The sequence below is a fragment of the Lolium rigidum genome, chromosome 6, assembly GCF_022539505.1.
Source record: "Lolium rigidum isolate FL_2022 chromosome 6, APGP_CSIRO_Lrig_0.1, whole genome shotgun sequence".
NCBI classification, from domain to species: domain Eukaryota; kingdom Viridiplantae; phylum Streptophyta; class Magnoliopsida; order Poales; family Poaceae; genus Lolium; species Lolium rigidum.
Genome location: NC_061513.1, coordinates 142,429,669 through 142,446,774, shown reverse-complemented (window position 1 = coordinate 142,446,774; position 17,106 = coordinate 142,429,669). Strand labels below are relative to the sequence as shown.

General features: G+C 44.6%; 1 protein-coding gene across 1 annotated transcript; it reads right to left on the bottom strand.

Moving 5' to 3' along the window:
- Nucleotides 1-3,729: 3,729 nt before the first annotated feature.
- LOC124659311 (pentatricopeptide repeat-containing protein At1g30610, chloroplastic-like) lies at nt 3,730-10,236 on the bottom strand. Its single transcript, XM_047197225.1, has 9 exons — nt 8,504-10,236; nt 7,550-7,741; nt 7,196-7,277; nt 6,906-7,097; nt 6,671-6,784; nt 6,113-6,203; nt 5,885-6,042; nt 4,371-4,796; nt 3,730-4,174 (listed from the first exon to the last, which is right to left on the bottom strand). Exons 1-9 carry the CDS (start codon nt 10,006-10,008, stop codon nt 3,800-3,802), a joined length of 3,135 nt encoding a protein of 1,044 aa, XP_047053181.1. The 5' UTR covers nt 10,009-10,236; the 3' UTR covers nt 3,730-3,799.
- Nucleotides 10,237-17,106: the final 6,870 nt, after the last annotated feature.

Below are 17,106 nucleotides of genomic sequence, written 5' to 3'. Positions count from 1 at the left end.
TGTTCTCGTGTGGAGCCCGGTTGGCGGCCGGTTGACCGGGTCGTGCGCCGGACTTGCCCCGGTTGGCGACCGGTGGACCGAGTAGCGCGCTGGACTGGCCGGTTGCTGGCCCGGTTGGACCGGGCTGCAGACCGGATTTCTGCTGTAGACCCCTTTCGATTGTTGTTGAAGTGGGGGGTCTCCTTTAGCCTTCTTGTTCCTTTGATACACCATTTATGCCTCATTGCCTAATACCTGAGATTATCCTTATAAACATATTAGGCCAAATACTCTAGCATGGTGTCATTGTTACCAAAATAATGGATAAGGGTAAAATACCCTTACACATCTTCGGTAGGCCCATTGGGGATGCCTATGTCAACAGCCGCATCCTCCTCTGACACTTCCTCCACTGCGTCCTCCTCCACGTCTTGCCATTCCTCGGCGCTGTCAACTGGCGGCGGGGAATCGCCACCGCTGCTGGGCGTCCTGCTGTCCCACCAATGGCGCCATCCTGGAGGCTTGCCCTCGCTGGAGGTGTCGGATGGAAGCTCAGAGATGTAGCTCATCGTCGTGAGGAGAAACTTGGATGAATGGCGATCGGTTGAAGATCCGAAAGCGGCTATGTACGGATCTTATTGAGCGCGGATGAACGGCGGCGCAGAAGTCGAAGAGAGCGGCGGTTGCTCTTTCGAGGAGTCCGCGCTCCATTCCGGCGGTTGGCGCATCGGTCGACGCGGTTGCCAATGCGACGGTTCCGCTTCCGGGCAACTGCACCGTCGCTACGTAGGCGGCGGTTGTGCGTCCGAGCCGCTGACGCGTCAGACCCGCGCCTCCTCGCCTCTCATTTCGTTGTGTCCGGCGTGCCCGGAGCATCCCCTGTATAGCAGGAATGGGCTGGGGGCGCCGGACACCGTATTGGACCGCGCCGGACAAAAATGGCCTTTGAGACGCGCGGCTGGGAACTTTTATTGTCTGACGCGCCCCAAATCGCTTTGCGGGGCGGTTTGGGAGACGCGAGATGCTCTTAGACTATTGGTTTAGCTAATGTATAAGAGCATCCACATCGTAATGTAAAAAACTCGGTTCCTTTTTTTTTTGAGAAAAAAAAAAACTCGGTTCCTTTCTTCATATCCATCACCATTGTCCATAAAACTCTGTCAAACCTAGGGATTTTTCATTCAGGAAAGGTCTAAACCGAGTTAATGAAGAGTTTGCGATCAAGATTCGTTTATCGTAGGTGATCGGTACCAGCACCAGATTTTGAGAAAACGATACATCATTTGTGTTTTATCTTTTTCTCACTAGTAGAAAAAATGGTCTTTTGTTCGGAGCTGCTCGAAGCATTAGTCCCGATCACGTTTGAAACCGGGACTAATGTTAGTCCAACGGCTAGGACGCTGCATGGTTTTAGTTCCGGGTCAAACGGAACCTTTAGTCCCGGTTTGCAGCAAGCCCCGGACGGTGCAAGTCTCTTTAGTCTTAGTTGGTGTCCCCACCCTGACACCAACCAGGACTAAAGGTTTTTTTGCTCCACACACGTAACAACCCCTCCCCCCAATCGCCTTTTAAAATACAAAAGAATGATAGAAAATAATAATTAAAAATCCTTTTAGATGTAGGTAGGTTAGGTGATCTAGTTATTATGAAAAACAATAAACATGAATTTTGACTTATTTTACAAAAAAAACTATATTTTTCGATAAGATGGCAATTACTTTTGCATACGAACTCGAAACAAAATGTTTAATATATGAAAATCTATCTAGGCGAAAAGTTACATCCGATTTCACCCGACTATGTGCGGTTGGGATTTTTTTTTAGATCCTCAAACTATCAAAGGGAAATATGAAAAATTTCTGATTTTAGGTTTTGCAAAAAAATATTGTTATTTATTTATTCAAGATTATTATTACTTCATTACTTTTATTAATTAAATTAATTATTTGGAATTCAAATAATAAAGAAATGTGACATCGGTTGACCAAGAGGTTAATAGGATTGATATGATACTAATATCAATAACGAGTGATCAAAGTAATTGGAAGCGGGACGGAAGGAACTCAGAAGTTAAGCGTGCTAGTGCTGGAGGGGATGGATGACCGATCGGGAAATTTGACCACGAGTAAGTAATTTAACTAGAGATTAAGTGTAGTTAGAGACTAAACTGGTCAAATAATTCAAATACTAGAAATCCTGAAGAAGAAGAAAAAAAAAGTTGTGTTACAAACCGGGACTAAAGGTCCTCCGCCAAGCGCTCGCCGCCTCCCACGTGGAGAGCATTTAGTCCCGATTTTTAATTGGAAAATTGTTCAGGTAGCTTTGGACTTACCTACATCAACTAGTATCAGAAATATGTTTGAGAATTGGTTGATCCAAGAGTTGAGTAAGCCAGTAAAAAGTGCATATCCTTGCAACTAGTATGAGAAATATGTTTGAGAATTGGTTGATTCATGGGAGTGAGCGCTTTATGTTGGTCAACATAGAACCATTCGAAATGATAATGTCAGAAGCCAAATATTTTAAGATTTTGCATGCTTTCCAGAAAAGAGATTCGTATTTGATCCTCACTTCAGCGAATGAAGCTTGGGAGCTCTGCACTCTGGGCCCGACCTGTGATGAAGCTAGTGTGTATCTTTTCTATTTCTTGTGAACTCTTAAAAAACTGCACTAAAATGGTTCTATACATCAATCGGAGGTTGGCGGTTCTCCTTTAAAAAAAAAAAGGTGATGAGAAGAAAAATGACAATCGAAAAAGATGTTTTATTTAGCTTAGCACCTTCTACCTTTTTAGTTGTAGAGCAAATTTCCACTCTCAGTTCACTTTTTTCTTTCGGGGTCTCTCTGGATACATAGAGATGTTTTCTGCAAACCTGTACTGTTATGTTAAGTCATACTTTGTATTTTGGGCTACACAAAAATCATAAACATGTGAAACTCTAAAAAGAGGGGAAACTCAATAATGCTCCCATATTTGTCTTTTTTATGACTAAAACTCAAAAGATATCCTGATGTAAATTTAGACGTAACTAACAAACAACTATGTATAGTTATTATATGTTTCAGAAATTTTCCCTAGAACCCGAGCTCCAAAAGGGCTTTTCGTCACCTCTAGCTGGCTATCAGCGTCTGATAGGGGTAGTCGTAGGACTAGTATGGCAGGACACCAACATCCACAATTGAGTCAGTCTTGTCCCGTGTGGCTAGTACTTGGCACCACCTATTCGTCGACCGCGACAAGCGCATCAGCGCGTTGTCTCGGTACAAGCCACACGTAGGAACAGAGGGTAGCCCTTACGACAGGTGCACAGATTTCTCCACATGGAGCCTTTGGGATAGAAGACGATCTTGGATAGTTGGACCCATCCTGGTGTCCAAACAAGCACATAGTTTTAGACCCTGCAAATACAGTGGCTCTCGTGCAACTGGACTTACTCGGAGATCCCGGTGTGATTTGGCCCCATAAATTTCAAAACATGTAGCTATCATGTACCCATCATTCGTGTATTCTAGCTCTAGTGATACCAGCTGACACTGTCACTGTTATACTATTATTATTTATTAGATGGGACAAGCACCATGTATCACTAAGGCCCAATGGTAAATGATAACCAACGAGACAGTGTCAAGGTTACTTCTTCCTCCAAATATCCAAACGAAACAATAAGTCAGCAACCAACCAACAAAGTGCTAGTGTGCAATTCCCGGCCTATTATACTATCAGTCAGCCTTGAACAACTTTCACAAGCATTTCATTCGGAAAGAGCATGAAGTCGTAACCAAACCAGTGGTTCCCACTGACAATAGGCTAACAAAGCAGTCAAGAATTACATAAAGGTATATGTCCATCAGAAGGAGTCTTTCCACCAGAAAGGAACTCTGTACAACTACTGAGAATATTTTGGTACAAAGAGCCGCAGGAGCTACCTGAGGCTGCGAGTTCGTTCTTGAGTTCATGGACTAGATTGACGATACTCTCCTCCTTCAGGCGATCTGAGTTTCGGTTTAGCAAGTTGAACCACGACATAGAGGAAACTGTGTGTATCTTACTCTCCTGGAAGCTAGTGATGCACGAGAGTGCTGTCGCTGTGTCACCTTGTCTCAGTTTTAGGCAAAATCTTTCCATTATCATAGGGGCGGGTGGAACCCGGCCATGACGACACAGGTAGTCCCATACATCTTCCAGAAGCTGTTCCTGAATAATGATGGACAACAGACACCTTGGTGAGAACAGATACAGATAAAGGTTTAACAGACATCTCAAACTGAATGGTAGGAACTCTGATATGGCCTTTTGACCTATATTGTAACCGTAAGGCCAATCAGAACACTTCAGCTTTAGACATATGAGTAATTAGATAATCAGAACCTTGAGCATATGAGATAAGTACCTTCCCATTCCTGTAGGCATCAAGTACCATACGGAGGTGCCTTCGTTCCTCAAAATGGTAGCCATTAGATAACATTTTGCGAAATGCATACTCAAAGTCATTCCACTTTTTTGCTTCAGCACAAGCGTCCATGAAAGTATTGAAAGTAAACTTGTCTGCAATTGCTTGTTGACCCGAATCCCCTTTACTCTGAATCCTGCCACTTAGAATATTCCCCAGTAGATTTTTTGCATCTTCAAACATTCCATGATCTATGTATGACTTCAGCATGATGTTGCAAGTAACATTATTAGGTGAACAGTAGTTGCACATTTCGTTGAATATGTATTTAGCATTTTCCATGCTTCCACTGTCTATGCAAGTTTGAATAAGTCCTGTGTAAGTAACAACCAGTGGTTTCTTCGCAACCTTGCATATCTTCTCAACCTGAAGTACAGTTGCTATCAGACAAAGTTGAAGAGGAAAGAAACAAATAGTGCATACAAGGGTAACTTTTGTTTTTCCACTCGAAAGAATCCTTTGTTCAAGTGCATAAGAGGAAAGAAACAAAGGATTCTTTCCAAGAGAACATTACACAAATAGTGCATAGAAGGGTTACGGGGTTATAAATATAGATACATAGTTCAAGTGCAGTTGGGCATTAGCCCAAAAATGTTCTCTGGGAACTTTATGAGACTGACAATGCAGGATTAAGAAAATGTTCATAATTTTAATGATTCAACGGATTTTTCCTATGTGTTTTTTTTTATTTGTACTCCTTCCATCCCATAATATAAGATGTTATTACAGCCAATACATGAGTTAGCAGGTTGTAATAACAACTTATATTACGGAACAGAGGGAGTACGATTTAATTCTATATGAACTTTTCCCAAGGACTCCTTTGCACTATGTTAACATTTCATGGAAATTTCCTATCCACTCCAACCTCTTGGAAAGAATCCTTTGTTTTTCCTACGGTTCAATCAAACAAATTTTGATCTAAACACAATCCTGTAGGAATCAAGTGGGCATGAGATTGCAATTTTTTAAATCAGAAAGGCCCGGAGTGTTATCATTTCCTAGATAGCTGATTCAAACTTCCCTATTAATCAAAAGCTCTGCAGTGAAAATTAGATGGCAGAACTTAATTCCGTATTTTCTGACTGCTTGTTTCACATTATCCAAATATACACGGTGCCTACTTCAACCAAAATATGATTTTACGCAATCTGGTACTTTCTTGATTGAGGACAAAATATTTGAAACCTATAAGTTCTGCAAGTGAACAATCAAGAATAACATCATGAGGCCATGATAGCAACTAATGAATTGTAAAATCACAATAAATCATACAAACCAACAGAATGTATTATTCATTGGTTCTAGCACGGAGTGTAAACTTATGTTCTGCGACTTATTTTTCAACGTAATCAACAGTTGGGAGTAAATTAAGATGAAAGTAAGGAGCTTTGCTACCAACATAAACTATGGCAAGTGTGTTAAATATTAACTGCAGTTTTCAGAGGCCAAACCTGGAGAAGTGCTTCTTTGGACCGCCCTCCACTGCAAAGGCACCGAGCAAGATCATAATAGAGACTAGCGGAACCAACAATTCCACGATTTTCCATGTCCTTCACAGCCATGACTGCTTCATCAATCTTTCCTTCTCTCCAAAGCGCATTTACGAGAACTGCAACAAGGATGAGGTTTGAGACATGAACTTGTCTTACCTACAACTGTATTCAAGTTCTAGTTATTACCTTTATAGTTCAACGCACCAGGTATTGATTTTTGCTTCACCCTGTCGAAGAACTCATACACCAAGTTATACTTGCCACAAACAAGCATCGCCTGCACTACCACGAAATTAAACTAGGCTGAAAATGGATTATGCTGCATAAAGAGCCCAAAACATATAGCATGATATTGGGACAAAAACCAAGTTTAAGTACAACCTCTGATCCAAATTAGTTGTCTGTTCAATGACCTAGACAGATTTTAGGCAACATTTGCCTAACTCCGCGACAACTAATTTGGATCGGAGGGAGTAGCAATTTTACAAGTGAAAACATATGAATAAAACATTATGTAGAATCAGCAGCCCATAGGAAACCAGGCCAGGAAAATTTCAACAGAAAATACATTTTAGCAACTTTCATGTATATTCTGTCCATAGAAAATATAATGAAAGGTGTTCAGTTATCTTCCAGAGAATCTGAAGAAGTTTGTATAAGTGCCCCTTTATGGGCCAGTATAGTTGGGTAGGAGAGTATAGAGAGAGATATGTTGTATTTGCACTTGTATCACAATCAGCATACCTCCATTACAAGACCATATGTTGTATTTGTTGGGCGAATATTCTTCTCTTTCAACTGTTGCAGCACCCAGAATGTCCCTTCCCATTGCTTTTGTTGCACACAAGAATTCAAAACCTACATAGCAGTAGAAGCAGTCATGTTCTAGTGAATACCAAATAATCAATAACCTTCAACATGCCTGGTTCATGGTGCACTGATTCCACTCACATATCACAGTTGCTACAAATAAACTCACCGCATTGTATACAATGAGGTCTGGTTCCAACCGAGGATCCCAATTCTGAACATGACCAACCATAAACTTCTTCCTAGGAGGAGAACGCATGCAATCAATCACATCAAATAGTTCTTTCACAAGGCCAGCTTGCCCCAGAGTAACGGCAATACAATGATAGGCCGCAATGTCAGGATAAGAGGACAATTGATCCTGCAAATGAAATACAGGAACAACCTTAAATAAGATGCCCATAAGATGAAGATCAGTATTTCTATAGAAAACAAGATGAAGATAAGTACATGTTATACCAGCATGGTGTAAAATACATTCAACGCCTCGAAAGGTCTCTTTGCCTTCCCAAGAACATCAAGGACTGTTGTATAAATATACCTACATCAGAAGGTACTTTTCATAAAAAATCATATGCACCACATATGCAAAACACTGTAAGCATTTAATGAGCCCATATGGAGGTCAAAATTAGTTAAAGAAACTACTTAAGGATGCACAAATAGATCAACCAACTTATTCATCTGGTTAACAACTCATTACATGTTATACCTGTGCTACATACATCAAAGCAGTTAAAATGCATGGTATGAAAACAAAAAATGCAGTTTACGATTGATAAGAACATATATGTAAGTGGGCAACTCCTTTACCTGCTCTTGTCGGACTTGAATCTTTCACGTGATTGAAGCCACTCGACAACTTGCAAAACACGTTTCCAGTTTCCATAACGCCCCAATATTTGAACAACCCTTAGTATAGAGTGATCGGTGAATTTGATTTCTGCATCATGAATCATCTTGGAGAATTTCCACTCTGGAGTATTTACATCTGTAGCATTGAGCCTTCAAAAATAAAGAACTATAAGGAATTAACTAACACAATAGCAACTGTACAAGATTAATCTTAATCAATTTTGTGGAAAGCAAGAGATACAAAAATATTTTCTTAGTCAGCTAAGCACACAAATTCCATTGATGGATTGCAGTCCGCAATGTACATTCCAAAAAGAATTCTCCACAAACAAACTGTATATAAGTTTGCATCGAAGAATTGTGATGTAAATAATAGCTTGGAAATAATTTTAAGTGCCTCTGATAGTTTTAAGGAATACATATTACTACTTTATAACATGTAAATAACCAATAATTTTTTTTAAATATGTTTGAGTGTATCTTTCCAGAAGCTCGGTATTATCTTTAGAATGATTATCTAGTATTAGATAAGGATTAATCAAAATATAGACTAAGCAATATCAGAGTTACCATATAGTTGATGTCAACGATGGTAAATTGTGCCACTAGTAAACATAAAGAGCAGTTCAAATACAATTTGAAATAAATAGGGTAATAGTAGCAATGGGATCATGTTAATTAGTACATATAACCTACCATCATGGACCATCTTTTCCAGATTAGAAGAGAGGCTATTATGCATGCCAAACAATAAGTGGCTACTACGTTCAACTTAGAGCAGAAAACAATGATAACTCAAGCATTTGAACAAAAAGTTATATGAAGAGTTATTTCTTCATTAGAATTGTTGGAATAAATATTCAATACATCAGAGAACTACGATAACTCAAACACTAGAATTAAAAAAATTACCTGCTAGCTAATTTCTGAATTTTTTCTTCTATTTCCATTTGAAGAGCCCGTGGCCTGTTCCTGACATCAGTGAATGCCTCAAAAGTCTTGAAAGCAGCCCTATCATCAATTGAATCCCTCCTAACAAATTTCCCCGGCTGAACATTTTCGCCTCTCTGCATTCGAATTGTTTCAGGTTTTCCACGTTCGAAACTATCACTTCGACGACCATAGTTCTCAGACACTGTATGTGTATTACTGTATCTTTTACTTACAGTAGGCTTGCTATAGTCCATGTCATTATCTCTAAACCTACCGTCTACAAGATCTCTTCTTGGGCTTTCTTTTCTATGCTGGTATCTTTGAAAATTACTGTCAGCATTGACCTCGCTACTGGAAATTTGTCTCTCTCTAGGACTACTTCTTGCATTCGTAAAATCTTCTCTCCCCTTATTTATTGTAGAATTGGTGAATATAATGCTGCTATCCCGCGTGACAGAAGTACGACTTGCAGCAGAAGTTGGCCGTCCTTGTAAATCCTTCCGTGCATTTGACTGGTCACGCGTGTTCCCTGGTGATTCATGAACAACCATGCTACCTCTATTTTCTTTAGTCTTGACATATGGTGCAAACTGGCTGCGGTCATTGTAATCGTTACTGACCCCAATTTTGCTCCGCTCGCCTCGAACTATTCTTCTCTGTACATATTCTTCAACCTTTCCCTGACCATTACCGCTATCTTCAGCATCACGCGCCATTCGTTTCCCCACCAATCCTGTAAATTCTTCTGCACTATCATTCATCGGCGATCTCTCTCTCCTACCTTGGACACCCCCACTGTCCCTAAGAGCCCCTCTTTTCCTCTCAAATGACGCAAACTGCTTGTCATTGTTATCAATACTGCCCCCAAATTCGCTCCGCTCGCCTCGAACTATTCTTCTCTGTACATACTCTTGAACATTTCTCTGACCATCACTGCCATTTTCAGCATCACGCCCCATTCGTTTGCCCACCAATCCAGGACTGTCATTCATTGCCGATCTCTCTCCCCTACCTCCTCTGTCCCTCAGAGCCCCTCTTTTCCTCTCAAATGGTTTATCCCTTGGATCAGCTGCCTCCCTACCCACTCGTCGGCCAGCTGATGCATCGCCGTCACCCGCGAACCTCCTCCTCGGGCTCCGGCCATCCGAATCGCCGCCCTGGAAACTCTTGCTCCTGTCCAGCTTCACCGACTCCATCATCTTCACATAGTCGGTGAATGTGGGGCTAAAAGTGAGCTCCTTCTCGATGTGCCGCAGCTCCGACGAACCGGCGCCGGCCTCGCCGCTGGCCAACGCACCCGCAGCGCCGGAACCGGGGTCGAGAACCCGGCCTCTTCTCACCAAGCCCCAACACACCGAGGTGTCCCTTCTCGGGACCAAGAACCCGTGACGCGGCCAAGAATTTGGCTGTAAAGAGGGGAGCAGAACCCCACACCCGCCGAGGTTGAGCAGCCCCATGCTCGCGTTTGGCGGCGCCGCCGCCATCGCCCCTGGTCGGACGGTGAGGTTGCACCCCTACTTCATTCTTCCGGAGGCACTCCCCGCCGAGAAACTCGCTAACTCAGGCAGGAGGTGGCAGAACTAGAAAAAACAAAGAACACAAAAAAGTGGCCCTCGCCGCTGATAGAAACAGGGGGAAATCCTCTGTAGAAGCAGATGGATTCGGAGAAGGAAAAGCGCGAGCACCTGCTCCTGCCTTCTTGTCCTGCGTTATCTCCTCTTCGGGAGGCAGGCCGGGGGGGGGGGGGGGAGGCGGGCGGGGAGCAGTGAGGGGGCGGTGGTGTTCGGCTGCGTGCTTGGACTGTGGAGGATGACGATGATATTTTGCGGATGGGCCGAGAAGAATTGGTTATTCATGGGAGGCTATACACAGTCAGAACGGCCCGTGGACTATGGCCCGTTATCCATTCTTTCACATCCCGTGGACTATGGCCCGTTGTCCATTCTTTCACATCATTTTCTCCCTGATTCTCACAAAAAAAAACATCAGAACATGTGTGCTTTTCAAACCTCTTGGTCTCCGTAGGCGATTATGGTTTTGACTCACGCCGACGATCTGATGGCGGAAGGTAGCGAACGACCTGATTCTTCTCCTCAATGCCCTCTCCTTCGATCTATGTGTTCCGTTCGGGCTGATCAAGGGGACGTCTTTGTACGTCTACCCGGCCTTGGCGGTGCAGGGAGAAGGGGGTCGAGGAGGTTTAGGGTTCGGAATTGGAGGGCTCTGCCATGGCGGCAAAGATCCCTCGTGAGGGCGGAACATCGGAGGCTAGGACTCCGGCGGCTTTGCAGGACTTGATGAAGAATCTAGTGTTGAAGGATGAGGAACTAGATGATGTGATCCTCCCCAAGGAGGAATTTGCTAACCTGCAGGAAGGGGCGCGCTGGATGGCTGTGGTGAAAGTACACACAACAAAGCACTTTGGGAATCAACCTTTCTTCCAAAGGATGGATGTTGCGTGGGGTTTTGCCAAGAAGTGTTCTATTAGACCCCTGGAGGATAATATTTTTGTCCTTCAAGTTTCATGCCTTGGAGATTGGAATAGGGCAATGGAGGATGGGCCCTGGATTTTCAGACAACAAGGGGTCATGCTGGAGCCGTATGATGGGATAGCGGATCCCACGTCGATCACACTGAATCACATTTATGCATGGGCTCAAGTGCATGGTGTTCCGCTGCTGTTTCGAAAGGAAGCTCTTGTTCGGGATATGGAAGCGCGGATTGGAGAGGTGAAGAGCGTTGATCTTTATGCACTCGGAGCGAGCGGCACTAGCTTCGTTCGTGTTCGAGTGAGACTGGATGTCAACAACCCACTGACAAGATTTGTGGGATTACACCCTGAAGGAAGCGAGAGGTTGCAGTTTCAGGTCATGTAAGAGAAACTACAAAAGTTTTGCGAGGTTTGTGGGTTGTTTGGCCATGGAGAACAAGAGTGTGGAGATGGAGTCCACGAGGATGTTGCCAAGCAGTATGGGGATTGGATGCTAGCTCCTATGGAGGACTGGCACCCCCAAACCTCTGGTGTGAGAGTTCGTGCACTTGCACCAGAAGGGAATCGTGGTGGACGTGGAGGAGGGCGAGGGCGAGGTCGAGGAAGAACATCGGACTCGCGTAAGCGCCCACAAGGAGAGGTAGCCTCTGATGCTAGCAAGACTGAGACGGCTAACAAGAATGATCTGCGGATCACTGATGTCTCACATCCTGTGATGGATGGAACTGGCATGGAGGGAGTAACGAGCCCAGAGGGTGTCTCACCGGTGGAGGACAACAACAAGGGAGGGTGCCTCCATCTCCTGTCAATGTACCTGATTCGAAGAGACCTAGGAAGATTGATGCAAACCACAACAAGGCGGGCTCCGGTGCGGAGCACTGCCAACCGCAATGAGTTGCATATGTTGGAACTGTCGTGGTCTAGGGAGCGACGCGAAAGTTCGTGAGCTTTGCGATCTCGTGAAGAGTTTTAAGCCTACCGTGCTATGTGTGGTGGAAACTCAACTACCACTACAAGAAAAGTTCTGATAGACAACGTCCCAAAATCGTCAACTAAGGGGCATTTTTCGTCGCCTATGGGCCTAACCCGACGATATGGGTTCTGTTGTCGAAGCTCACGTCGAGCAAAGTCCTACGACGATTTTTTCGGTCCGTCGCGCTTGGGCGCCCTTCCGCCACGGAAAATCGGACCGTTGCCCAAGTGTTTCAGGAGCCCGTTGATTGCCGACGTCATGCAAGCGACACGTGGCGGACGCCATTAGCCGCGGTTAACGGCGTTAGCCGAGTCGAAACCCCGTGGTAGATGGTAGGCCCACACGAGGCACTGCCACGTCTTAAGCGGGCGGCCCATTAAGTTTGTGGGCCGGGCCGGCTGACTTAGTTTGACCGGTCAACTATATGGCTGGGCTGGTCCATTGGTTACGTGGGCCGGGCCTAACCTCTAAGGTTGGTCGGTCAAAACTTTAATGGGCCGGCCCGCTAAGCATGTGGGTCGGGCCGAATTCACTCGTTTGACCGGTCAACGAGGCAAAGGAGCCGGCCCACAAGACATGTGGGACCCACTTTCTGGTATCGGGCCGGCCCATTTACAAAGTGGGGTCCACATTAAAGCAAGCCGGGCAGGCCCAAGAAGTTAGTGGGCGGCCCAATTAGCATGTGGGTCCCACTTTCCTGCTATCGGACCAGGCCCATTTAGTACGTGGGGTCCACATTAGATCAAATGGGCTGGCCCAACAAGCCGATGGGCGGGCCAAAAGCACAGTGGGTCCCACTTTCCGATTAAAGGGTCGGCCCATTTAGTATGTGGGGTCCACCATATAGCAAGTGGGCGGCCCAACAAGATAGTGGGCGGGCCAAAACACGAGTGGGTCCCACTTTCCGGTTAAAGGGCTGGCCCATTTAGTATGTGGGGTCCACCATATAGCAAGTGGGCGGCCCAACAAGATAGTGGGCAGGGCCAACACGCAGTGGGTCCCACTTTCTGTTAAAGGGCCGGCCCATTTAGTATGTGGGGTCCACAGTATAGCAAGTGGGCAGGCCCAACACGCTAGTGGGCCGGGCCAAAAGCACGGTGGGTCCCACTTTCTGTCAAAGGGCCGGCCCATTTAGTATGTGGGGTCCACCATATAGCAAGTGGGCGGCCCAACATGCTTGTGGGCGGGCCAAAAACAAGGTGGGTCCCACTTTCGTCTTACGAGGCCGGCCCATTTAGTATGTGGGGACCACCACAAAAGCAATTGGGCTGGCCCAACTAGTTAGTGGGCCGGCCCGGTAGTCGGTGGGGTCCACCTTAAAGCAAGTGGGCGGGACCAATAAAAGTGCGGGGTCCACAGTAAATCAAGTGGGCTGGCCCAATAAGTAAGTGGGCTAGCCCGTTTAGTTCTTTGTTTATATGCGGCGTAAAAGGCGCTTTAGGATTTTGCGGGCCGGCACGTATGTGATTTCGCTTAATTGGGCCGTTTAAGGGATGAGAATTCGTGATTTAGAATGCGAGAATATTTACGCGACATTGATTTACGTCGGATAGCCTCACTTACCACAAGCACCAAAGAAAAAATGCGCGAAAGAACTATAAAAACTAACTAAATATTACATCGGTGCAAGGCTTTGAAAAAATATTACGAAGCGAGAGAAATTGAATGGTAATTAAACCTAGCAATACAATGAAGCGATCACGGCAATCTTTTAAGTTGTCCATGCGAGCACCTATATACGAAACAAAGACATTACAAGTTAAGACGACAACAATGGAAACGCAAAGACAACGCAATATTGTTTGCCAAAGAATTTGGAACTCATCATTTCGTCGTTATAACAAGATCATTGTAATGCGCACAATAAGCAAACAAAGAGTGCATGCCGCATACCAACGACCAATATAACGAGCATGTTAGAATGAAACGACGAGACTTACTATCTGTCGAGGTCCCATGCAAACCAACATGTTCGGGGAGTACAAAATTGGCATGAACAACATAGTAGCGAGGATATAAATTTTATAACAAGGATGAGCAAGATGAAGTTATGATGGCTACATCTATAGAGCGAGGGAATGTAAACCAAAAATAGAAGTTACGATGGCAAAAGCTAAAGAGGAGGGAATGTGAACCAACATGTGCCAAGTGCAATTACTTCATTTTGGCCGTGAACTAAATAATACTCCTGAACTTATAGTGAAGGGGATGCAAATCAAGATGTTTCGGGATATAAACTTGTAATGAGCAACACATAGAGGATAGTTAATGCTTGGAGCTTAGGATGGACCGGATACAGAATATAGTGGGATCACCTGTGAACTTGTATAAGAGGGAATGCAAACCAATATGTTCAGCTTTCCATATGTGAGCGTCATGCCAAGTCAGAGTAACAAGTCAATAATGCAGCTTTTGAAGAACAAGATGGCACGCAAAATTATTATCTAGTAGTATGACAAGTATATTTGTACTACAGGCTAGATAGCAGAGTGATAGCATGCCAAACTAAGTCCTTACTTTGTTAGCTTACAATGAACTAGATACAAACAATGGCATCACCTGTAGTATAGGGAATGCAAGCCAACATGTTCATGGAGTAAAAAATTGGCACAAACAACATAGTAGCAGGCCATAATTTTTGTAACAACGGCTGAGCAAGATAAAGTTATGATGGCTAGATCTACGGAAGCGGGGAATGTAAACCAAATATAGAAGTTACGATGCCAAAAGCTATAGAGCGAGGAATGCGAACCAACATGTGCAATTACTTAAAATTGGCCATGAACGAAATAATAGCAGGATGTTACTATAATACCTATAATTTTTGTAACAACGACTGAGCAAGATAGAAGTTATGATGGCTACATCTACAGAGCAGGGAATGCAAACCAAAATGTTCAATCTCTTAAAGTTAGCAATGAAGTAGAAAATAGCAAGGTGTTAAGGTCATAACTAGGAATGAACTAAAAGAGCTTCAGAAAAACAAGCATCTGAACCCAGAACATGGCGCTAAAACAAGGGACTTACATTAGGAGAAGCACTGCGTGGGAGTCACAGCGAGATCTTCACGGGGTTGATAGATCCGGTGATGAAGTACGCTACATGTGCTACTTGGGGTTGGAGAGACGGCCATTACACTTCATGGTTACTCATCTCATCCGCAAAAACGTAACGAGCGCGTCGTTAGCACAAACGAGGTTCCCCCAAGATTAAACAAGAACTTGCGGGCAAGCAATAGAAAAGCGACGAGTAGAAGAGTTTAGATCGTGCACGGCGCCGGTGAAGCAGATCCGGTTAATGCACAGTGGTGTCGGTGAGCTAGATCCGATGCGGTGGACGACGGATCCGGCGAAGCGGCTCCGGTTGGGTGGACGATACCGCCGCCGAAACGACTGCGGTAGACTGCTGGATGAGTATATGGTTTCGAGGTTCGGCGGGGATGATCCGGTCCGGTTGATGACGGCGTCGATGAAGCGGCTCCGGCAGACATCCGGATGACGAGGATCGCGAGGCCTCGGGTAGGCCAGGGAAGTCCGGTGGGGATGTTCCGGTGCGGTGGCCGTGGAGGTGGGAGAGAGAGGGACTTGGGAAGTTCCGGTGGGTGGTCTCAGAGGAGAGAGTGAGGGAAATGAATTATTTTTCGGGGGGTTTCCGGAGCTAGAGAGGTGGTGATCGAAAAAAAATGACGGGTAGACCCCCCACCAACCGACTTATACATGGACATTGTTGTCATCTTTACAAGGGTAGAATGGGAAGTTAGAAGCGTGTGAAATATTTGTATTTTTCGGGCGGGAAGTTTTGCCAGCTGGAATGAGATTTCGAATTTGGCCACGAGTCCAAGTACTAAGTAATACAAAAATATGAGACCGTACTAGTACGGCCAAATGTCACATCAATTCATCATCACGTTGAAAATCGGTTAGCACGATCATAATTATTGGCCGTTGGCACATCGGTTCTCCAACGCTTGATCCAACGGTCAAAGTTCCTTTTTTAAGAGAACGGTCAAAATTCATTGGATTCGCTCGGGAGCTGCGCGCGCCAAAACGAGTCGACGAAGATGTTTCTAGAGTTCTCAGAGCAAGTACAATAAGGTACACTCAGCTGGCTATAAGAGATAAAATATTATATGTTTGCTTAGTTGGAGGAGAGAGATTAGGAGAGAGAAGAGAAGTGGGCTAGTACTATCTAATAGCCAGCTCTACACGTGCTCCTAGGCACTATGTGAGACTAAAAGATGGGCCATGTATTGTTAAAGTACTCCGTACTAGACGGGAAATGCACTTTGGCTCATAGGAGCATATGCTCCCATTATGTGAATCCACATTTTAAAGTATTAAAAAATTCTAAACTAAATTTTTACATGTACATCTAGACATTTTATGTTGGTACACAAGTTTTCAAAAGAAAAAACATTTTTACGTGGCTCCTGTAAAAAAGACAAATTTTAATGCTGTAACACGACTACGTACGGGACATTTTTTGTCTTTTTGTACACACCACACAAAATGTTATTTTCCCACGAAAACTTGTGAACGAACATAGGATATCACAATGTATAAGAAAAATTTTATGTCAGATTTTTTTTGACATTTCTAAAATTGTTTTTTATTATTTTATATAATGGGTGCATATGCACGCGTGTGCCAAAATGCCACCTCCGTACTAGACTTTTATAGTTTACTATTGTACATGCTAGCTATAAGTTGACTATAGATGATGTGGCAAATTGTTAGAGCATCCCCACTCGTTGGCGCTCCCCACGTCCAAATCCGGCGAAATTTTCGTCCGGATTGGAGGAAGATTTGGCGTGGGGAGGAGTAGTTTCCCAGTCATGTGCTCCCCAAGCGGCGTTTCTCGGGGAAAAAGAGGATGGCTCGGGAAATCCGGACGAAAGAGGAGACACGTGGGCGTGGGCGGTTGGTTTAGCTTCATCCGGAGTCCCGGGAGACCCCGAGAAACCGAGGATGGCATGGGGAGTCCGGACGAAAATAGGCTCAAATCCGGATCAAAACGAGGAACCGGGGCCGGCCCGGGCCGTTTTCGCCGTCCGGATGAAAAAAAAGTGGCCGTGGGGGGCTCTGTGGGGAGACGAGTGGAGATGCTCTTATAGCCGAC